At 46.5% G+C, this 24614-nt stretch overlaps 1 protein-coding gene across 1 annotated transcript in view; it reads right to left on the bottom strand.

Moving 5' to 3' along the window:
* Positions 1-24614, bottom strand: part of TTYH2 (tweety family member 2) — a 48229-nt gene that overhangs the window by 21199 nt on the left and 2416 nt on the right. Inside the window, exons 2-4 of the mRNA XM_069951530.1 lie at positions 11625-11797; positions 2869-2980; positions 285-505 (exon numbers count right to left, since the gene is read on the bottom strand). Coding sequence (XP_069807631.1) covers positions 285-505; positions 2869-2980; positions 11625-11797 — 506 coding nt within the window. The remainder of the gene's footprint in view (positions 1-284; positions 506-2868; positions 2981-11624; positions 11798-24614) is intronic.

The raw sequence follows: 24614 nt of genomic DNA, 5'->3' as shown, positions 1-24614 counted from the left end.
CGCGTTTCGGAACCGCTTCGGTTCCTTTCTCAAGAGTCATTGTGATGACATTTCAGAGTGGCGGGGCCTACGGTGCAGCTGTAGGTGGGGATATGGGGCACCACGGCCGTGAAGCCCCGCCCATACGGCACTGTCCACTAACAACAACAACATGCATTTTTGAGGGGAGCTTAAGAAGGGTGCTGAGAACTCCTGATATGGAGGGTTGGACACAGTATCACTTTAAGGGATGATATTCTTTAAGCCCTGCAATGACACGCTGTATACACTGCATACCCCCTTACCTGTAGTACTCAATGACACTGGCTTTCCGGGCTATCAGGGAAAGTTGGCCGCTGGTCATCTGCCAGTTTGGCAACGTGGAGAGCTGAGTGATGACATTATTGGCCATAATCTGCATGAATCGCAGGGTCTGGACGTAATCTCCATGTGCTGCAAAGATCTCATTGAGGCGCAACAGGTGCTGATCCAGACTTTCCTTCAGCTTGTAGCTGGTGCCAGACACCTGTCGAGAGAGTCGAAATCCATTAACAATGGCACAGTGTGCGGTAACGCTCAGTTGTTACACTGTATAACTTTCATTTAGATACCTAAATCGTCATGTGCCACTTGTTATTCGTTTACTCAGGCACAGCGCCATGCACATAGTGGCTGTACATGGTACTGCAGCTCAGTCCCAATTGTGTGCTGTACCAGACACTGCCACACAGACTACAGAGAGGGTATGAAGAAAAGAAGATCCCACAACTGGCATAGAAGGTGAAATATGCCAACCAAGCGGGCGACTCTTGCCAAACGTCTGGCTATCCTCACTCCCTCCTTAGAGTGGGTCATTCACAGGCTGCAGCTATAGAAACATCCCCAGGGGTTAAGGATTAGGCTGATGGCTAGAAAGCAGTGGGGGAGGGAGCCAAGATGCCCAGCTGTTGGGATAAAGCCGTGGCGGCGGCGGGCACGATAGAGAGAGGGGGTGGGGGATGTGTTGTGGTCTGGAGAGAGAGGAAATGAGAGGTGAGGCCGATTCCCCGCAGATCTAATAGGTTCTGCACTGGATACTGCACTTCACATCCTCATACAGGGAATTAAATGGGCTTTGTGCTGGGAGCCAGCCGTCCATATAATGAGTCAATCAGAGAAGCCCGGAGCGGCCGTATCTGATGCCGCCAGCTCTCCGCTAAAGGTTATACTCACAGCTGCATCATAGGGACTGGCAGAGGTTCTGTATGCAGAACAAAACAGGGGACACCACACCAGCTCTCTCTCCTGTCCGTCCCTTTCTCTCTCTCTTCTGCTATCCGTCCATCTCTCTGTCTCCTTCTATCCGCCCGTCTCTCTCTCTCTCTCTCCTATCCGCCCGTCTCTCTCTCTCTCTCTCTCTCTCTCCTATCCGCCCGTCTCTCTCTCTCTCTCTCTCTCCTATCCGCCCGTCTCTCTCTCTCTCCTATCCGCCCGTCTCTCTCTCTCTCCTATCCGCCCGTCTCTCTCTCTCTCCTATCCGCCCGTCTCTCTCTCTCTCCTATCCGTCCGTCTCTCCTATCCGTCCATCCATCCATCACTCCTATCCGTCCATCTCTCCTATCCGTCCATCCATCCATCTCTCCTATCCGTCCATCCATCCATCACTCCTATCCGTCCATCCATCCATCACTCCTATCCGTCCATCCATCCATCACTCCTATCCGTCCATCCATCCATCACTCCTATCCGTCCATCCATCCATCACTCCTATCCGTCCATCCATCCATCACTCCTATCCGTCCATCCATCCATCTCTCCTATCCGTCCATCCATCCATCTCTCCTATCCGTCCATCCATCTCTCCATCTCCCTATCTGTCCATCCATCTCTCCATCTCCCTATCTGTCCATCCATCTCTCCATCTCACTATCTGTCCATCCATCTCTCCATCTCACTATCTGTCCATCCATCTCTCCATCTCACTATCTGTCCATCCATCTCTCCATCTCACTATCTGTCCATCCATCTCTCCATCTCCCTATCTATCTCCATATCAATTTCCCTAGATAGAACAATCATGGAGAAGCACACGGCTGAGATGGTCCCATAGAGTTCCTATAGGGGTTGGTACAGTACAGTATGATTGGACACTATCAGGGCAGCAGCAGTGGGGGAGGTGACACTCTGCCACCTATACTGACTTGAAAACAGTGCCCACCACTGCCACCCTGGCCATTTAGGAACCAGGAAAAGCTGGGTGGCAAATTATTTAGGGAAACACAAGTTAATCATTTCGACTTTAAAAAGTTTGTAGAAAAGAAGGTTCTTTTGTTTCATACAAACAGCACCACTCCTGTCCATGGCCACATAAGGCATTGCGGCTCAGTTCTCATAAGCAGTCGGCAGCTTCTCTGACATAATTCTTAGTAATTTCCTAAAGAAAGTGTGCCCCTTTAAATCACTGGCCTTATCTAGTATTGCAACTAAAGGGATATGAATGCAGCTGAGCTGCAATACCAGGCATGACCACAGACAGAAGTGGCGCTGTTGTTTTGGGTTTGTCCAAAATCTCATAGAGCCCTGTAAGTTATAAGTGGCCGCCCCCTCTTCGCTGTCTCTCCTCTTACAGACAGATGGCTCAGTATAGACGGCTCTGCAACACATTTCCTCTCGCCATTAGTCACAGTCCATAGGAATTTCACAGAAGTGGCTTCAGCTATTGTGCCGCTTGGACTCCGCCGCATTTCCAGCCACAGCTGCCAGTATCATTAATTTCCACCGGGCCCAAAATAATAATAAAAAAAATATAAAAAATTACCCAGCGACATATGGATGAGCGCCGCACATATGTTTTCTTTGCAATTTATGGCCGGCCATCGGAGAGGCACATATTTATTTTTTGGCACTTACCAGAGTGTCGACTCCTGCTAGGGTGTGATTGGCATCATCCAGGGAGTACGTCAACTGGTAGACGCCATCATTGGTCTCGCTGTTGCCATAGAAACCGATGCCAACCGCAGCACTGTATAAAAGACAAGGCGTGGGGGGGGGGTCAATATTGATCCCTGTGGTCTCATATACTCTACAGTGATCTGAAACATTGGACACATGAAACAAATGTGGTAGAGGCCAAACAATGGATTAATGAAACAATGGCCGTCACTGCGGGAGCAGACAAGGGGCTTTTATAGACTGATTAAGTATAAAATGCCTTTAAGAGAAGACTGGTCTGTGCCCCCTGAATCCTCAGGTACAGTAACTGTTTGTGTGCCAGACTCCTCATGGCTTCACAAGCAGCTGCCACTTCCTGCTGCAGGAGATGCCACTTCCTGTCAGCCAGGGGTGGATTATAATGTGGGTGGTTAGGGCAGTGGCCCGGGGCCCCATAGCCGTCTAAACCACCCACATTATAATACACTGCTGTTAAAATGGCACTTCAGTGCAGCACATCACTCAGGAAACACACCGGAGCATCGTCCAAAGTGATGTGCTGCACTGCAGAGCACTCCTCTGATACAACTAAACAGACGAGTGCTGGCAGGAGGAGGGGAGCCCTGTGCTCATGGTGCTGCCACTTCCTATGTAAGCAGTGATTAGCCCCGCCCCCTTTACACACCATGCAGACCTGAGCAGAAGAGGCCAGACCACAGGAGCACAGCAGGAGCCAAGAGGGGTGAGCATTACCAGGGGGAGGGCACACTTATATGGGCTGTCTTCTCCAATCTGTGGCTCTCCAAGTAGAAGACTACAACCCCCATTATGTCTTGCTGACAGTCCGTGGTGGGAGTTGGGGTACATATCATCTGCCCCTGGCCATACTGGATCATATGAGCCAGACTCTTCTTTGCTTCCCAAGCGGTCACTTCCTGCTGCAAGGTATGCCACTTAGCTGGATGAGGCCAGAGCCTACAAGCCTCTGTATATGTATTTATTCCCTGTGTCCCCGATGTTTATAAGGTGAAGAGCTAAGCATGGCTGAACAGCTGATTGATTGACAGCCCTGCTATCTAGTCCTATTATGAGAGATGAATGGAAACGGCCTATGATTACAGTGCTACGTTATACCTGCCAGCACATTAGCTGAAAGGACTACAATACCAGACACAACCTCTGAATGGAATGGCGCTGTTTCTCAAAAGTAAACTTATCTCATGTAATATTCCATTCCTTACAGACTACATGGATACCAGAGGGTTCCCTAGTTATGGATATAATGGTGCCCTACAAGAATATGGTGTATGAGGTCAAGCAGAGCACAATGCCATTCGTGGTCACTTGGTCCTGCTGTGGCTTTTATATCAACCCATTAGTATTTAATGGAAATAAGGCCAATGTTAACCATGCATGGGCAGGGTGTGGAGGGTGGGTCATGCTACCCCAAGCACCATAGGGTGCATGATAGAGATGTATTCTATTCCCTTTCTGGTGTTTGATCCTCTCCAGCAATGATAACGGACCTGCCCATCCTGCGCCGGTCGCGCACCCCTGTCCGTTCTGCTCAGGCGCTGCCTGAATAATTGAGCCCTCAGTGAATCTTTTGTACAGACGGCTATTTTAAGGAATGGCTGCTAAAAAAACGCCCTGAGGTTTTGTTATATAACAAGATCCCTGTGACAGCCCATTTACAGGCTCGGAGTGTGAACCTAAGCCACCCTCCCACCCCTCCTCCCTCCGACTGGTCCCCGACTGTCATCTCTAAGTGACAATAATCAATGGTGCTGACTCTTTTCCCAGTAATTCACACGGTTTGCGTAAAAACAGTATATCAATACTGCAAAGTGAGGGTAATAGAAGACGGACGGAGCAAGGACGATCCTTCACATAGGATCCACCATCAATGTGCTCTAAAACCCAGAACTGTCATTAGCCCTGGACATGTATACATAAAAAAAAAACACACACATACACAGTAAATAAATAATATATATATATATATATATATATATACACATACATACACACACATACACATATATATATACACACACATACTGTATTTTTTCCTTTTCAGTGGGTAAGGGTATGTTCACAAATACATTATTTACTGCATCCGTACAACAAATGTACTTTAATTTTTTAGTATGTAATATGTTATTTGTTTTTAGGTAATGCCTGAAATCTGACTCTATATACTGCAGAGTTTATAAAACATTTCCATAAAACATGATTTTATTAGATTAGGAGGTGAGGTTCGGGCTTAGCCGTCCATTTGGATTATTAAGCCTTGGCCGATGGATGCTGCTGTTCCTTTGTATCCTTTCCTGTGTATTCTCCTATTAGAACCATCTCTTATTCTTACAGTGTGAGAACTGACATCTCTGAACGCTGGCAGCAATTGGGGCAATTTAAAGGGATATTCCCACCATGCACAGTAATGAGTGCTTAGATGGCAAGGACGCCATAAAGGGTCCACATTACCTACGAATAGGGGATCACAACATTACATTCCACATTCTTGTCTTAAAGGGATATTGCCCATGTCAACTAACATAGTTAGACTTGTAGGTCTCATCAAGATTTGCAAATACGTTTCTTTAGCGAACCTTCTTCTGATGTAGGTTTTCAACCCCATTGTTGACAACTCACTGCCTAGGTTACCGACCACCACTCTGCTCTAAAAGCAGTGGTCTGGCTGGAGTATATATATATATATATATATATATATATATATATATATATATATATATATATATATATATATATATATATATATATATATATGTGTATATGTATCTATCTATCTATCTTACACACACACACACACACACATACACACATATATACTCCAGCCAGACCACTGCTTATAGAGCAGAGTGGTGGTCAGTAACTTGGTCAACCTAGAGCAGCATATCAGGAGGAGAGGAGATATTTGCTAAATGATTGTATATACAAAAATATATAACTTGACGAGTCCTACACGTATAACTATATTAGCTAAGAGGGGAATACCCCTTTAAGGGATGTACACAATCTATGAATACATACTGATCTTTAAAGGGGTTATCCAGGATTAGATAAAGCACAGATACTTTCTTACAAAAACAGCACCACCCCTGTCCTTGTTGCTTGCGGTATTACAGTTAAGCTTCATTCATTTCTATGTAACCGAGCTGTAATACCACACCCAACCTGAGGACAGGAGAGGTGCTGCTTTTGGAAGACAGTAGCCATGTTTTTCTTAGGGTGGTATTACACGGAACGATTATCGTTCGAAAAACCGCTAAATCGTTCGGATTTGAATGATAATCGTTTATTGAAACAGCAGACAACCATTAAACGACCAACGAGAAATCGTTGGTCATTTAATAGAATTTGGACCTATTTTTATAGTTGATTGTTCGCAAATCATCGACAAGACGAATGCAATAACAATCATAAGTAATGATCATCGTTCCGTGTAATTGGGTGAACGATTTCAGGTCGTTCGCCATAGCGGTCGTTGAGTTCTCGTTAATCGTCAAAAAAAAAAAATCGCTTTGTGTAATAGTACCCTTGGTTTGGACAACCCCTTTAAAAGGGAACCTGTCAATTCCCTATTGTCCTATAACCTGGCCCTGTTACCCAACCTGAGTAGCGCTTAGCATGACCGTATATGTGTATGTAGTCTGTCTTGTTTATCTATGGGCTGTGTCTTGTGTTGTCTTTCAGTGGGGGAAGGGTGCAATACCAGACACAGCCTAAAGACAAGGGTGGTGCTGTTTTTGGGAGAGAAAATAAATGAGGCCCTTTCTTTTGACGGTCTCTCCTGTCTACAGACATCCATATGTTTTATGACCTCCTTTGCCATCCCAGAGGCCGGGCAGTATCTATATACCATCCTGGCAGTACGCTGGCTGAATCATATTAGAATACACAATTAGCCTGGCATCATTAAGAGGAAGCAGGTCCTGACCCCCAGGAGCTCACAATCTCTGCCGCCTCTGCCTTGTCACGCTGCCAGCCGATTCTTCCCCCTCCAGCATTTGTCTAGACACTGATAAGGTAATGTCGCTAATGTAAGGAGAATTGTGGACGCTGAGCGCCAAGTAAGACTGATTCAGTGAGGACTTTGATGATGAAAGACGTTACAGAATTACTGGGAGTGAAGGTCGCTAAAGAGGACGGTCTTAAAGGGACCAAGCGGGTGACATTAAAGAGGTAGTTCACCAAAATTTTTTTCTTTCTAATCAAATGGTCCCAGAAAGTGCCAGAGATTAGTAATTTACTTCTATGTAAGAATCTTGCTTCTCCTGAATACGGAAAAAAAAAAATCTCGATTCTCCCAGTACCTATCAGCTGCTGCATGTCCTGCAGGAAGTGGTATAGTCTCTTCAGTCTGACACAGTGCTCTCTGCTGCCACCTCTGTCCATGTCAGGAACTGTCCAGAGCAGTAGCAAATCCCCATAGAAAACCTCTCCTGCTCTGTCCAGTTCCTGACATGGACAGAGGTGGCAGCAGAGAGCACTGTGTCAGACTGGAGAGAATACACCACTTCCTGCAGGACATACAGCAGCTGATAAGTACTGAGAGACTGGAGATTTTTTGATAGACGTAAATTACAAATCTCTGGCACTTTCTGACATCAGTTGATTTAAAGGAAATTTTTTTGGGATGAACAACCCCTTTAATACACTGGGTTATATCCAGTTTTAGGTCTGTAGAGGACGATATGACAGAGTCCTCTCATCCTACAATAGGTATAACACTGTGCACCAGTTTAGCACTTATTATGGCCCCTGAATAGGGGGTTCAGTCTGTGTATAGTCCAGAGCTGCATTCATAATACTGCCGATCGTCATTGGAAACTGTCAACAAGCCTGCTGTCAGTCACACCTCTAACAGCTCGGCTCATCCCCAATAATGCAATGGACAATAAGGTGTGGGTTATTGGTAGAATCTGCAAGAAACTAGGTCCTATGGGGTGGAGGAGGATTTGGCCAATTGTCCCAGTGCCAGGGCTGAATTATAAGTGGTTTCCATATATCGGATTACTGTACAGTGACTACGGCAAGCTATGTATGGATATCAATAATTGTGAAGGCAGCTGTACACTACAATAAACTACGGGCCCTATTACACGCGACTATTATTGTGAGAATGATCATTATATCGTTTGAACGAGAAATTGTTCATTGTAATTCCACATCGTTCCGTCAGTTGCTGGGATCAGATGGAGGAAACAATCGTAGTAACGACTATCACTTTGTACAATCTCGTTTGCAATCAATCATCGTTAAAAGTTGCTTCATCTAATAGGACCCTGACATACAGTTTGATATCAGGAAGGTAACTTTCACAGGACGGCACATTGCCACCCCCCAGGAAACCAAGTGCACAGTAGTAACATGTCCGCCCTGTGTTCATGTGGTCACCCTGGATTCCGGCCACAGCAAAAATAAAAAAGTGGGTTAACTCAATTCCTAAAAAAGTAAAGGCGCACGTGGCAGGGGATCTAGACTGGGCGGCCCATAGGAACACATCACTTGTCCTACCTGGCTGATAGATCCTTAGAGACAATACACACAGCGCCTTTAATATGGCGCTCTGTAGCTTTAAAACAATTGTTCTCTCTTTTGAAGTCCCCATACACTGAGCTGATCATATACAGAAAGGGGACTGAGCCGCTGCCAGACACCTCAGACGGCTTATCAAACTGCATGTTCTATCTCTCTCATCTTATCCCCCGGGTTTGGATAACAAAGTTGTTCTCCAGGCTTAAAAAAAACATGACCACTTTCTTCCAGAAAAAGCACGACTTCTGGTTGGGCGTGGGGGTTTGCAGCTTAGAATCACTGAAGTCAATGTAGCTGAACTGATATACCCCACACACACAACCTGAGGACAGGGGTGGCGCTGTTTCTGCTGATCTTGCACTTGTACTGTGCTGACCAATCCACTCATATAATTACCGGACATTATGACGGCAGGAGAAGTGGAGACAAAGGTGGGATCGCAGCCTGATTCTGTAAGTAGCCCACAGCAGCACAGAGTGTTTCAACATCTTAATCTTGACCAGAGAAGATGAGGTCAGTAAGAACAGGGATTATGTTATAATGTAAGAATGTGAGAAGAGACAAGGGAGGCCGACCAGAAGCTACAGAGAAGAATATGGGGAAGGATGAGCCCCTCGGCAGTACAGTGTTATGAGGTCTGTGGGTCACATGTCCTCTCTCATAACACACTATATACATCCCACACTCTATTATTCATTGATAGCGTCCCAGCCGGCCCGACCCCTACTGTGGGGAACACAAATGATCCACACAACAGGAAGCACTGGAGGCCCCACATGTGGAGGAACTCTGCGGGGGGCCGGGGGCAAGCCAAGAATTCTGCAAGAAAATAACACTCCTTACTCCACACGCTCTGATCTGTCATTGTTGTGTGCTCCAGTCCATGGAACAGAAAACAGTCTGCCTATGGGACTTTACCCACATAGTCCTCCCTCCATCAGTGTCATAATTCTGCAGGCCTCAGCGCTAAAAACTCCCAGCATCCCTTTGTCTTTTTTGAAGGAAAGGTTAGGGCCCTATAATACAGAGCCATTATTGCTTGAACTGGTCAATACTACCCTCTGCAACAGGGTCAGGGTCAGTGTTCAGAAGTCAAAGTAGCATCGGTCAATCGCTTCATTCCGAGCTGCTTAAAGAGGTTATAAGGTATAAAATGTTTCCATTTAAAAATCTCCCTTCTTCCAGTACTTATCAGCTGCTGTATGTCCTGCAGGAAGTGGTGTATTCTCTCCAGTCTGACACAGTGCTCTCTGCTGCCACCTCTGTCCATGTCAGGAACTGGCCAGAGCAGGAGAGGTTTTCTATGGGGAGTTGCTGCTGCTCTGGACAGTTCCTGACATGGACAGAGGTGGCAGCAGAGAGCACTGTGTCAGGCTGGAGAGAATACACCACTTCCTGCAGGACATACAGCAACTGATAAGTACTGGAAGACTGGAGATTTTTAAACAGAGGTAAATTACAAATCTCTGGCACTTTCTGACACCAGCTGATTTGATAGAAAAAAAAATTCGCAGGAGTACCCCTTCAAATATCTTTCCATAGCAGTGCGGCTCCTCGTGTAATAGGGAATGTGCAAAGCTATAGGACTTGTGTCTGACTGTTTCCATTGACAACCAGTAGAACTAGGATTGCAGCTCTAGACTATAATGCGATGTATTTACTAAGTGACGCAGCTTTTTGTGCAGATTATGACTATACAGACTGTAGAAAGTTGCTGAATGGTGGACGCTATAGGAGGGGGCAGAATGTGCGTCCATATAAGCTACTCTAAGCACATGACATGTAAATAAGCATGGCCTCCCTTTCCCTGATTATATAATGTAATTCTGCGCCATACATTAACCCCACCGTGGCCGGAGTCTATGCCTTCCGGCCTATCGCCGACAGATGGGATTAATTCCTGTGGCAGTAGTGTAAAAGGGAATTATGATGTGACTGCTGCCCTGTCACTTCTCCTGCACACCCCCTGATCCTGACGTGCAGATGAGCGCTTCACGGGCTGCTCCGGGATTATACACACAATCCTCACGCTAAGCCCTAGGAGAGAGCAAAAATCTAATCAAAGAGATTCGTGGGCTCGGGCCGGGAGACTCTCTGTGTACAGTAAGGGATTGCAGCCGTGACGTCCGGGGGTAGAGACGCTGCACACCCATCTAACATAGCTTCGCCTAGATTTTATCAAAGGGGGCGCTCCACTGCAGCAGTATACCCCATTAATACTATGATGTATTGGATCTCCATGTGCTGTGCTGACCAACCTGTGATTAAAAGGGTCGTCCGGGCTTAAAAAAAGATGACAGTTTTCTACCAGAAACAGCACCACTCTTGCCCTCAGTTTGGGTGTGGTTTCATTAAAGTTAATGGAGCTGAACTGTAATACCACAAACAACCTGAGACTAGGGGTGGCTTTACTTTTTCTTTTTTTTTCAAGAAAGTAGCTGTGTTTTTTGCAAACCTGGATAAGACCTTTAAAGGGGTACTCTGGCAAAAATCATTTTCTTTCCTATCAACTGGTGTCAGAAATTTATACAGATTTGTAATTTTCTTCTATTAATAAATCTCCAGTCTAAGGGTAGCTTCATGCACAACGCATCCCTTGCCACTTATTTTGAATGAGAAGACATACTCGCAGAGGGATGTATGTATGTAAATGCCGGCCGTTAACCCCCGCTGGGCGGAGCATACTGTACCTGCTCCATGCTCCGGTTTGCTTCAGGGGTTCTGCAGGAAGTGGTGTATTCTTCCCAGTCTGACACAGTGCTCTCTGCTGCCACCTCTGTCCATGTCAGGAACTGTCCAGAGCAGCAGAAAATCCCCATAGAAAACCTCTCCTGCTCTGGACAGTACCTGACACGGACAGAGGTGGCAGCAGAGAGCACTGTGTCAGACTGGAGAGAGTACACCACTTCCTGCAGGATATACAGCAGCTGATAAGTACTAGAAGACTGGAGATTTTTTAATAGAAGTAAATTACAAATCTATCTAAAACCTTTTGAAACCAGTTGATTTGAAGTGAAGATTTTCAGCTCTGAGACATAATATCACTACAAATGTCAATGGTTGGAATATTCCTTTAATTAGGGCCTTAAGCATTGGGTTTCTCCACATCTACAAGCATGTTTTTTATTTCCTGATGACGGACCCAGAACGCCACTGTAAAACAGGAGTCTCACCAGCACAGGAGGCCTGACACGGTGGCGGTCCACGTGACACAACAGGAACCGGTTTTCTTGGTTTCGGTGTCTTCTCCCTTCTTGCAGCAGCAGAAGCAGATGAGATAGATGGTGATGAATAGCAGATTGAAGAAAGCACAGATGGCGATGACCAGTGCCCAGAAGAGCAGAGACTGCAGGAAACAAAAAAAAAAAAGGGTAAAAAAACGGTGTATAATATGTGGGTAGTTCTCATTCTTTGGTCTGTGGTTGTACTGTGTCCAAAGGCCTGAGGCTGCACTACTGACATCTGGTCATACAGACATTGTGCAGAACCAAATCACCAAATGCATCAGTGTCCTCATATATACAGAGATGGAGGATGTACATACTGATATTGATGGGGATTTGGATACACAAAAGGACTCCATGTCACCTGACTCGTTCATTTTAAATATTCAGTATATAACTGTGATGTAATTTTAGTTGATGAAATGAATCAAAAAATAAAAAAACAAAAGTTCCAATACAAATTTATGAGTTTCCATAGTAACAGACTACAACCAAATCCGGTGTAGTCTGATGCTAGAGTTGTACTCCCCTCTACCTGTATGTCACCTCTTGCTACCAGATGTGTGTTTGGAAGAAGTAGATGAGAGATACATGAGGTAAGGATCAGACTACACAGGGTTTCTTCAGAGTGCGTTGCCATAAAAACACATAGGAGCTGGAGATACAAAATAATGGCAGATTTTTAAGATGATTTGCCTTATTTTCCTTTTTAGATAACCAGGGAAAGGTATCTATTGATCAGGAGGGGGTCCCACAGCTGACTGGGGGGGGGGGGGGGGGGGGGGCTGGAAGTGTCTATAAAGGACATCCTGCAGATGATTGTAATGGGGGCTCCTGCAAGTGGCTGGGGAAGATAGGGGGGCAGACAGCCGAAGCTGCAACAGACCACAAGGGGGGAAACCTGGAACTCACAATGAAGAGAATCCCACTAATCGAGAGGGGGCTCCCACAGGGGGAAACCTGCAACTTAACAGGATGTACTGATCAGGAGGGAAACTACAACACACCAGGAGGGGGGATACCACAACTGATCAGGAGGTGGGATCCTGCAGATGATCAGGAGGGGCATCCTGCAACCGAACAGGAGGGGGATACCACAGACGATTAGGAGGGGGATCATGCAGATGATCGGGGGGGAGATGGGTTAGGGGGTTCTCCGGTCGCATGGATCTGAAACTGAACGGAAGGGGGGATCCTGCAGATAATAATTAGGGGGATCCTGCAACTGACTGGGGGGGGGGGGGGGGGGGGGGGGGCGGGGCGCTCAACTGACCAGGAAGGAGATCATGAAGGGAATGGATTGTGCAACGGATTAGGGAATTGCCAAACTAGACAGGAAAGGGATTGCAACTGATCTATCATCCCTATTGTGACTTCTGTAAATGGAATCCATGACCGTATGAACAGAGCCTGACATCAGTATGGGCCCTATTACACGGGACGATTATCGTGCGAACAATCGTTAAATCGTTCGAATTCAAACGATAATTGTTCTGTGTAAGGAAACTTTGTTAAATTGTTCGTATGTCGTTGATTTAGATCTGAACCTAAAATGATTGTTAATCGTTCGCTAATCGTTTGCTGTAATTCCACATTCGTTCGCTCAAGTTCCGCATTTGTTCACTAATCGTTCAGTGTAATTGCACATGGTTCATTGTTTTGATGGGATCGGAAGGAATAAACGATCATAGTAACGATCACAATAACGATCGTAACTAACGATTATCGCTCTGTGTAATATGATTAACGATTTCAGGTTAACTATAATCTCGTTTGCGATCGTTTATCGTTCGTCGTTAAAAATCGCTCCGTGTAATAGGATCCTATGGGTGTTCAGCCTCTGGACCTGATCAGGACTGCTTACATTCACTCATAGCAAAGAGAGATCTTGAAAATGCAATAACTCCAACAACAAGATCCTTGTGCTGGGTGGCATGAAGGAACAGGGGCGTACCATGGTACAATCTCGGCAAATTTATACAAGCATGGCATAAAGTCGGACTGGGACATATATGTCTGATGTCACACATAAATAATGCCCCCACTCATGTCGCTGGCGTGCTGTCGCCCGTTAACCACATCCCGTGTTGCTCATCTCTTGTGCGCCGGGATTTTCTGTGGCTTCTATGTAAGGATTTGGTCCTGTGACCTCGTTCCAATCCCCCCTCCCCTCGTGACACAAAATATCCAAACCTTGTGATGTCTGTGGGAATCTGGAGGAAGGCGGTGGTCTTGGGGGGTGGGGGATACATATAGACCTTTATGTTTTAGAAGAATTTCCGCCCTCCTCCTGCTTCCTGCCTCTCATCGCTTCCTCTATTCTGCTCCTAATAGAGAATCCAGCTTGTTTGTCATTTCAGCCGGGAACCCCCCAGAGATATAAAGAGATGAAGGAGCAGATAATGGGTCCATCAAAGGGCCGGGCCCTGAGTGTGCGGACCCCTGACCTTCCTCGTATGTTTCATAGTCTACAATAGGAAGACGGGGGGATAGACAGGCAATTATAGAGGCAGTGTCCTGGTGTGTGTCGGGGGGCAGAGCCGCAACAAAAGGGGCAAAGCCGAAATAACACAAAAACATCAGCAGCACATAGAGAGTGCACAGAGCGAGAAGGAAAAGAGGCGAGATATCAGGTGTGAGCCGGGGCTTAAAGGGGCCGAAACCACTGATAATCAATTACACATAGGACGTATGAAAAAAGAGAAAAAGAGAAAGATAGAGAGAAAACAGGGAAAAAGCAAGTAACGAAAGAGAGAGTAATAGAGAACAAGAGAGGAAAGGAGGGGGTTAGGCCGTGTTCACACATTTAGTTTCTTTGTTTACATACGACTGGATTCTATAATGTCATCAGTATTGGGAGCGTCAGATTGTTTATGAAACCCGCCAAATCAGCTTCTAACCTCTGCTGCTCATAAAACACCATCAATAAACTCTTGTTTCTAACGTTTTGTTTTTTATGCTTTTATTTTTTTGCAGTTTTTAAACCCAGCCCAAGAGAGAAGAGGGCGAACGAGCGAGAGAAAAGAGAAGAGGACGAGCGAGCGGGGGAAAGAGAAGAGAGAAGAGGGCGAGCGAGCGGGGGAAAGAGAAGAGAGAAGAGGGCGAGCGAGCGGGGGAAAGAGAAGAGAGAAGAGGGCGAGCGAGCGGGGAAAAGAGAAGAGAGAACAGGGCGAGCGAGCGGGGAAAAGAGAAGAGAGAACAGGGCGAGCGAGCGGGGAAAAGAGAAGAGAGAACAGGGCGAGCGAGCGGGGAAAAGAGAAGAGAGAACAGGGCGAGCGAGCGGGGAAAAGAGAAGAGAGAACAGGGCGAGCGAGCGGGGAAAAGAGAAGAGAGAACAGGGCGAGCAAGTGAGGGAAGAGAGAAGAGGGCGAACGGGTGAGGGAAAAGAGAAGAGAGAAGAGGGAGAGCGAGCGGGGGAAAAGAGAAGAGAGAAGAGGACGAGCGAGCGGGGGAAAAGAGAAGAGAACAGGGCGAGCAAGCGAGGGAAAAGAGAAGGGAGAAGAGGGCGAGCGAGCGGGGGAAAAGAAAAGAGAGAAGAGGGCAAGCGAGCGGGGGAAAAGAAAAGAGAGAAGAGGGCAAGCGAGCGGGGGAAAAGAAAAGAGAGAAGAGGGCAAGCGAGCGGGGGAAAAGAAAAGAGAAGAGGGCAAGCGAGCGGGGGAAAAGAAAAGAGAAGAGGGCAAGCGAGCGGGGGAAAAGAGAAGGGAGAAGAGGACGAGCGGGGGAAAGAGAAGAGAGAAGAGGACGAGCGAGCGGGGGAAAGAGTAGAAAGAAGAGGGCGAGCGAGCCGGGGAAAAAGAGAAGAGAGAAGAGGATGAGCGAGCAGAAGTAAGAAGAGAGAACAGGGAGAGCGAGTGGGGGAAAAGAGAAGAGGACGAGCGAGCGGGGGAAAGAGAAGAGGACGAGCGGGGGAAAGAGAAGATAGAAGAGGGCGAGCGAGCGGGGGAAAGAGTAGAAAGAAGAGGGCGAGCAAGCCGGGGAAGAGAGAAGAGAGAAGATGGTGAGCGAGCAGAAGTAAGAAGAGCGAGTGGGGGAAAAGAGAAGAGGGCGAGCGAGCGGAGGAAATTAAAGAGAAGAGGGCGAGCGAGCGGGGGAAAGAGAAGGGTGCAAGCAAATAGGGGCAAAAAAAGAGGGCCGGCGAGCTGGGTAAAGAAAAGAGAGTAGAGGGTGAGCGAGTGGGGGAAAAGAGAAGAGGGAGAGCGAGCGGGGGAAAAGAGAAGAGAGAAGAGGACGAGCGAGCGGGGGAAAAGAGAAGAGAACAGGGCGAGCAAGCGAGGGAAAAGAGAAGGGAGAAGAGGGCGAGCGGGGGAAAAGAGAAGAGGGCAAGCGAGCGGGGGAAAAGAAAAGAGAGAAGAGGGCAAGCGAGCGGGGGAAAAGAGAAGAGAGAAGAGGGAGACTGAGTGGGGGAAAAGAGAAGAGGACGAGCGAGCGGGGGAAAGAGTAGAAAGAAGAGGGCGAGCAAGCCGGGGAAGAGAGAAGAGAGAAGAGGGTGAGCGAGCAGAAGTAAGAAGAGCGAGTGGGGGAAAAGAGAAGAGGGCGAGCGAGCGGGGGAAAGAAGAGAGAAGAGGGCGAGCGAGCGGGGGAAAGAGAAGGGTGCAAGCAAATGGGGGCAAAAAAAGAGGGCCGGCGAGCTGGGTAAAGAAAAGAGAGTAGAGGGTGAGCGAGTGGGGGAAAAGAGAAGAGGGCAAGCAAATGGGGGAAAGAGAAAGCAAACAGGGGAAAGAGAAGGGAGCGAGCGAATGAGGGAAAGAGAAAAGCACAAGTCAAAGGGGGAAAATGAAAGGTGTGAGCGAACGAGGGATAGAAAAGAGGGCGAGCAAACTAATGTCAATTCTTTGAGCGGAGAGGTGGGGAGGTGGAATTTCGATGCCCATTCCATAGTGTGAACAGGCCCTTAGACAGCTCAACCAGGAGTGTGTAAGTAAGGGCCGTTCTGGTAGATCAGTGACAGGCTGAGTGATCTGTCAACTACAGAGACGGGTGTAGAAGCATCCCCGGAGGTTCCTGACAGCAGGGAAAAGCTAGAAGAGCATGGACAGAAAACCTTTATTTTCTATATACAGGAGGGGCTGTGCCTAAATCGCTAAAATACAAAAATATTTATATATATGCTGGAGCATATACAGGCTCTGTAAGCGAGCCCGCTCTAGCAGATGGGCACTCACTTATCCAGAATATCAAGAACAAGAGAGTAACCAGGAGAAAGAGGAGGGGAAAGGGGGAAAAAAAAAAGAGTTAAAAAGGCAGAAAATGTATAGAATGAGATGGAGAGAGATAGAAGTATGCAACATTTAGAGGGACTGTCCATTTTGATCCTTCCCTTCCCAAAGGTTATGCAGAATTCCTAATGGGGCATGAATGGTCTAGAAGTCTTCACCTCTTTATGACCCTCTCCTCAAGAAGACACATTACCCATCAGTCCCTGCTCACTAGCCTGGCCATTAAATTAATTTCCGCACCTATAACCAGAACTCTATGGTTTTCCAGTATAAAGTGAAGGTCAAAGGACACTACAGCTTGGTCATCAGTCCGGATGGGGAAGAAAACTGATAGCTGCAGCCATGAGGCCTCTTTACACGTCAGTGTATTTGCTTTCTGTGGCAGTCAGTGCCAAAAAGTGCCAGACATTGGTAAATTACTTCTATTAAAAATCTCGAGAATTCCAGTACTTATCAGCTTCTGTATGTCCTGCAGGAAGTGGTGTATTCTCTCCAGTCTGACACAGTGCTCTCTGCTGCCACCTCTGTCCATGTCAGGAACTGTCCAGAGCAGCAGAAAACCTCTCCTGCTCAGGACAGTTTCTGACATGGACAGAGGTGGCAGCAGAGAGCACTGCGTCAGACTTGAAAGAATACACCACTTCCCGCATGATATACAGCAGTTGATAAGTACTGCGAGATGTGTTTTTTTTTTTTAGTAGAAGTAAATTAGAAATCTCTGGCACTTTCTGGCGCCAGTTGATTGAAAATAATTTTCTTTTTCTGAACTTCCCCATTAATGTTCTCATTCCACAAAAAAATTATGTGGGGTCGGGCCTTATCTAGTGCTATGTACCTGAGTTCTGTGGACCTGTTTTCATCCACCAGAGGATCCACACTGTTCCTGAAAGGTATATCAAGGCTTCCCATGCAACGCAGCAGCAATTCAGTGCTTAGTGCAACTTTATGGAGTTAAAAACGACTAGAGACTACAAGAATAAAAGAGCACCACACCTGTCTATGTCTGGTACTGCATCTTAGCCCCATTCACCTTCATTGACTCGAGCTGCACTAACACACATAACCAATGGGCAGGCGCTACAATAATGTTTATAGAGCCTGACATTCCCCTTTAATTTACACAGGCGTTTGTGTAAAGACTGAAGGTGTATGATGTGATGGCCCCAGTAATTGCGGGCAGGGTATAAAATGCCGCCGTGGCATGAAACGTGTGTGGCATTTACTGTCTGCCAAGTAATAACAGCTCGGAGCGGATGGCACAAAAGGACGAAAGTCTAAAGGACGAAATGTCTCACCCTGACGCCCTCCTGGCATTAAGATTCTCCACTATGATGATAAACAATGGCTACTGCTCTAAAACTGCCACAAAAACATCATGATGTAGTGGTTAACCTCCGCAAAAAAAGCATCATGACATGCAGACCCCCTTAAAGCTGCAGTCACCGCCCCCCCCCCCCCCTCCTCTATGGTGATGACCCACCATCAGCAACAGCAACTCCCAAGAGTAAAGAGAAGATGCCGAGGAGGAGGGTATGTCTATTACCTTCATCCTCAGCGCCATTCTGTTACATTTAGTCGTGTGTTCCATGGTCCGGTGAGATCATTAGGAACTCTGCCTCCCCCATAGTGCTGATCCGTACCAGGAAGCTGTCCCTTTCTAATTATAATCAATTGAGTGAGCCTGCTGGAGACGGGACGGTGCTCTAATGGTATTATTGGACCATGGAACAAACTACTAACTACATCAAAACAGAGCCGAGGAGGAAGGTACGCGGCACAGGAGACACTCCTGCACAGTAGGGACATACCAGCAGCAGGTTGGATTCATCTGACCTGCTGATAGTTCTCCTTCAGGGTGCGTTCACACCTACAGGATCTGCAGCAGATTTGATGCTGTGTTCAGTTATTTAAATGAAATCTGCCGCGGATCTGCAGCAGAAAATCAGCTGCGGATCCGGTAAGTGTGAACGTACCCTAAAGCAATAATCTTTCCGTGTGTATGCAGGCAACAATCAAATGACTAAGGAAAAGTCATTCACGGGTCATTGATCGCATCTTTTGCGCTGACGATAAAGTAATTGGTAATCGGTCACAAATCTTTCGGTGTCTCTAGACATCGCTTAGTCATTCGCTGGGAGTATATCGAAACAACAACTATCGTTCTGTTTATTATGGAGAACTATTTTAGGTCATTAGCAAAAGGGTTCGTTTGTGATCGTTTATCGGTGAAAACGAAAAAACACTTTGTCTGATAGGACCTTACATAATAACATATGACATAGCATGTGGAAGTGTGTTATTATACACCTATTACATCCTACACACATGATATGACACGCTGCATCATGCCTCCTATTACACACTAGATTATACACTATATCACATTACACACCACATCATTGGCCATATTAGATTATACACAATCTCTACGTCCATGTATGTGTGTACGTATGCAGAATTCGTTCCAGGAACATGCTAATAATCCAAATACTTGCAGCACAGACAATTCGTTCGACAACTTAAAAATAAGGTAAGGTGTTCTGCATCAATATAGACGACTGAACCAATACAGAACGCTATCAGTAAGGAAGGGGTTAATCAGTTAACTCTCCCTCCGCACACAACTCCCCAAGTAGAGGCACACCTGCTGGTGCTGGTCCTAGGAGAAGTCCGGGCTCTGCCTCCCCGGCTCCAGCACCAGGGTCTGCTGTCCTCCGCTCCAGTTCCAGGTCTCCAGGCCGCTTCCTGGTCTGAGCCAGTCAGCGGCCGGGGGGACCAAAAATCGGAGAGGAGGAGAGCGGACTCTGGTGCTAGAGCCGGGGAGGTAGGTGCATGTTTTTATGTTCAGCCACCTCCTCCACTGTCTCTATTGAAAATAAAACTTGAGCCCAGACTGCTTCTTTAAAGGGGCACTCCAGCAAAAAATCTTTTTCTTTCAAATCAACTGGTTTTAGAAGGTTATATAGATTTGTAATTTACTTCTGTTTAAAAATCTCCAGTCTTCCAGTACTTATAAGCTGCTGTATGGCCTGCATGAAGTGGTGTATTCTTTCCGGTCTGACACAGTGCTCTCTGCTGCCACCTCTGTCCATGTCAGGAACTGTCTAGAGCAGCAGCAAATCCCCATAGAAAATCTTTACTGCTCTGGACAGTTCCTGACATGGACAGAACAGAAAATACACCACCTCTTGCAGGACATACAGCAGCTGATAGGTACAGGAAGACTGGAGATTTTTAAATACAAGTAAATTACAAATCTACATAAACTTTCTGAAACCATTTGATTTGAAAGAAAGATTTTCGCCTGAGTACCCCTTTAAAATGAGGGTCTTTATCAGACTGGGGATATGGGGGGGGCTTATATTAAGAAATGTTGCCCATTTGCCAAGTTACTATTTTTTTTTTTTGTTATTATTCTTAGCTTGTCTTGTAAAACACTCTCAGACCAAATTGCTTATAATCCAAGGTTTCACTGTGTGTGTATATACTGTATATACCTCTCACCATATGTGCACTGGCCCTTTAATCCCGCAATGGAATTTATTGTGTCCCTTACCTATTTATCAGACACCAGATTAATGGATCCCACTCCAAGAATCAACACTACTACAACTGAGGGCTCCACCACCTTACCAGAGGTCCACCACCTAACCAGGGCTTTACGTCCACCCCCTTACCAGGGCTCCATCACCCAACAACAGCTCCACCACCTAACAACGGCTCCGCCACCTAACCAGGGGTTCACTCAAGTATATAGGCTGCATTGGTCTGGTTACTGCAAAACTCTGCTACATCTTGTAGTGCAGAGAGACACTCTGCATCATGTATAAATAACTCATCATATGTAAACCACCTCACATTATTAATTCATGCCCTCTGATGGACGCTGACCTTTAGTATATACTGACCCCCCACCCCACCCCTGTTCGACATCCGCAGGAGAGAAAGTTCATGAGGTCCAGGTGGCCATCAAGGAAGAACAGCAGCTCCGTATGAGGCTGCATTAGATGCTGCAAACTCATGATTTTCCAATGGGAGATAAGGTGCTCTGACTTCCTACTGGGCCTGTGCTTAAAGGGGTACTCCACTATCACCCCATGATATATCTAGTAATATAGTGTTTCCTCCAATTCCCCCCTGATAGCACAGCATCCTTGTTTACCCAGTAGCCGTGGATGGTTCTTGTCTCTGATCTCTAGCCCAGCCCCCAGAGTGCCCCTTTAAATGGGCACTGTCACTTCAAAAAACTAATTTGAAACAGGTGGTTGAGTCGGGGTGTGGGCGTTCGGACCCCCGTCAGTCTGTTAGATCTTTACATGGTGAGGAGGATAACGGCTGTGTGTGGCCTGGAGACGGTTACAGTAAATGGTTCACTTTAGGTAAAGCACCTGAATGACGGCCAGAAGCCCCTCCCCCCATTACTGGCGGCCTCGGATCAGATGGACCGTTGAATATTAATGCCCTCGCTCCCTCTCCGCTCATTAGGACCCATTATAGGAGCTGAGCCGGTCATTACTGCGCCATTACCTGCGGGGATGTTAACAATGCTAAGAACTGTGGGAATTTACAGCGCTGTATTCCATCCTAGCCCATACTTTAACACTTTATGTGCCGAGCGGATACATTAACTCCAATGAAGTCATTTTTAGTGTAATAGGAATCTGGGAAAGCTGGGTGACAACCAATATGGCCACCATTAATGCACTTAAAGGGGTACTCCGGTGAAAATATCTTTTCTTCAAATCAACCGGTGTCAGAAAGTTATATAGATTTGTAATTTACTTCTATTAAAAAATCTCCAGTCTTCCAGTACTTATCAGCTGCTGTATGTCCTGCAGGAAGTAGTGTATTCTCTCTAGTCTGACACAGTGCTCTCTGCTGCCACCTCTGTCCATGTCAGGAACTGTCCAGAGCAGGAGAGATTTTCTATGGGGATTTGCTGCTGCTCTGGACAGTTCCTGACATGGACAGAGGAGGCAGCAGAGAGCACTGTGTCAGACTGGAGAGGATACACCACTTCCTGCAGGGCAAACAGCAGCTGATAAGTACTGGAAGAATGGAGATTTTTAAATAGACAAATTACAAATCCATATAACTTTCTGACACCAGTTGATTTAAAAGAAAAACATTTTTGCCGGAGTACCCCTTTAACCCTTTTCCCTGCAGCTCTGAATGGTAAAGCAGCCTTATTATACAGCACAGGGGGAGGGGGGTTAGGACATACAGGATATATAGGTTATTCATAGTGTCACCTTTGAAGAGCTTAGCATCCATGTGGGGTAGTGCAACGAGCCAGAGAGGGAGGGGGGGGGGGGGGGGGGGGGTGATGAGACAGATAGAGAGGGGGACAAAGAGACAGAGAGGGATCAATGTATGACGCTTTCTGGGAGTATTATGGTTGTCTAGACTGGCAAGAAAAGCTAGATTGACACCTTAAAGGAATTTTATGGCAAAATGGACTGATCTGAGGATGCTGACCTCATACACTATGTAGTGCGGGCATCGAGCAGCTGATCGGGTGTGGGTGGCAGGTATCATCTCCCCACGGTAAGTGATTGGTCAGTCATCCTGTGGATCACTTATCTGTCAATTTTGGCCGTAAAACCCTTTTAAATGGGAAAAGTTCCATCACAAAATTATCGAAAAAAATCGTGTTTTTATGTTTTTTGCTGATTTTTATTATTATTTTATCAGCTGTATTTGAAAATAATCCCATAATCTTGTACTTTTCATTCTGGTCACTAGTTGTAAATCTGAGGGCCCTTGTACACGGCTATAACGGGAGCAGCAAACAGGCGACAATCAGCGGTTTATGAGATCCAATCAATAGTGCGGCCGTAAAACCATTGTTGAGTGACTTGTTTAAATTTATGGTTATCGGCCGCACATCCCCTGTAAAAAGGCAGAGACCTCCTATCATGCACAGATCACCTTCCAGCAGTCTCCTCCTAATCACAGACTGGATTACAGTGACAGGTGACACCAGTGTCTAGATAGGTCATTGTACAGAGAGGGGGAGGCTAAGCTGAGAGTCAATCACTATAGCTGTAGCTCACAGCTCAGCCTCCCGCTCCCTGTACAATGACCTCTGGACAGGTCACACAGCGTGGCGTTTGCCTTGCCCAGCATGCAGCAATGCCTCTCCGCTCACAATGTCAGGTTTGGTGGGAGGCAGGGGGGCTGCACAACTCTGCTTTGTGGATTATAATCCTATGTTATAGCGCAGAGTATTTTTGGCTGCTCCTTCTTGATGGTTTCTATTTCAGTCTGAGGATTACAATACGGCCGAGCATCATGGCTGTCAGAAGTCACATTTTCTTGAAGTGAGTGACATGTCTCTGGCAGTGGTCACACTCACACTGACCCCACTGTGTTGGTCTGGCAGTATAATCCGCACAGGCTGCCACAGGACAGGACACAGGTCCTGCAGGGCTGGCAAACAATGGCATAACCAGGACTCTTCCAGAGATTTAGAATCACAAGGTTCGTAGTGACTACCACCCCCTCCACGGGGCAAATGGCTAGCAAGACCCAAAGCCATGTATTCTCCAGCTCCAAGGAGGAGCCTGACTAAGCCCCACCCTCCTCCGGTCATCCCCTCTATTGTCCTTACACTGCCCCAAGAAATTTCAAGGCACTGGCCAGGAAGCGACATACACGTTGCGATTTACCGATGCTTGTAACATTGTCCATATCTGACAATAAAAATATTGAGAGAAGAGTTCCTTTAAATTTCAGGTTGGAGGATTGGACATCACACAACTGGCTTAAAGGGGATGTCCTGTCCTGCTTTAAAGGGGTTGTTCGCCTCCTCTCCTCCCCTAGGCCTGGATTCGCAGGGTGACCACACATCTCCTACCTAGACTTGTCGCCAGTGCAAGAATACAAGATAGATGTGTGTGTGTGTGTGTGTGTGTGTGTGTGTGTGTGTGTATATATATATGTGTATATATAAATCCAAGAATTTTGCGGCACATCCGTATAGTGAAAAAAGTTGTGGTATTTATTGGTACATCAAAAAGCAAGTGCAACGTTTTCAAGGCTTGAGAAAGGTCTCGAGATGAGACTGAAACGTTGCACTTGCTTTTTGATGTACCAAAAAATACCACAACTTTTTTCACTATACGGATGTGCCGCAAAATTCTTGGATTTATTTAGTTGGAGATTTAATCCAATCTCCGTTGCTAGGCACTCCAGCACTGAAACTGGGAGTGCGCTCTATTGTGATTAATATAATATAATATATATATATCCAGCAACACCTCCAATAAACTTTGCAGCAGAGCTGACACTTTGCGGGTGAGAATCTCGGCAGATTTGGGGGGATTTACTGATATCACACTATACGGCTGCGGCTCCAACAGGAGGTGTGAAAACCGAGAAATCAAGAAATTTACTATCAGGGACTCCGATGTGGCAGAGCTGAGACAGTGAGTGAGAATAACTGCAAGCTCTGCTGTGGTCTTACATAGGACTGCGCGCAACACTGCAGTATTGTATAGTGAGACATTACACCAGTCCAATCTCCGCTGTGGTCTTACATAGGACTGCATGTAACCCTGCAGTATTACAGAGTGAGACATTACACAAGCAAACTCAGCTCTGAAGCATCCGTAGCTGTGAAACATACATAGGTAAAGGAAATGTTCCTGTTCATTGACGTCAATGGCTCTGACTGCAGCTGCTGAGCAGGGACGACATAGAAGGACATGCAGCGTCTCCA

Source organism: Dendropsophus ebraccatus, chromosome 14, assembly GCF_027789765.1.
Source record: "Dendropsophus ebraccatus isolate aDenEbr1 chromosome 14, aDenEbr1.pat, whole genome shotgun sequence".
NCBI classification, from domain to species: domain Eukaryota; kingdom Metazoa; phylum Chordata; class Amphibia; order Anura; family Hylidae; genus Dendropsophus; species Dendropsophus ebraccatus.
The sequence above is the reverse complement of the archived record's forward strand: the minus strand, read 5'-3'. Positions and strand labels throughout refer to the sequence as shown.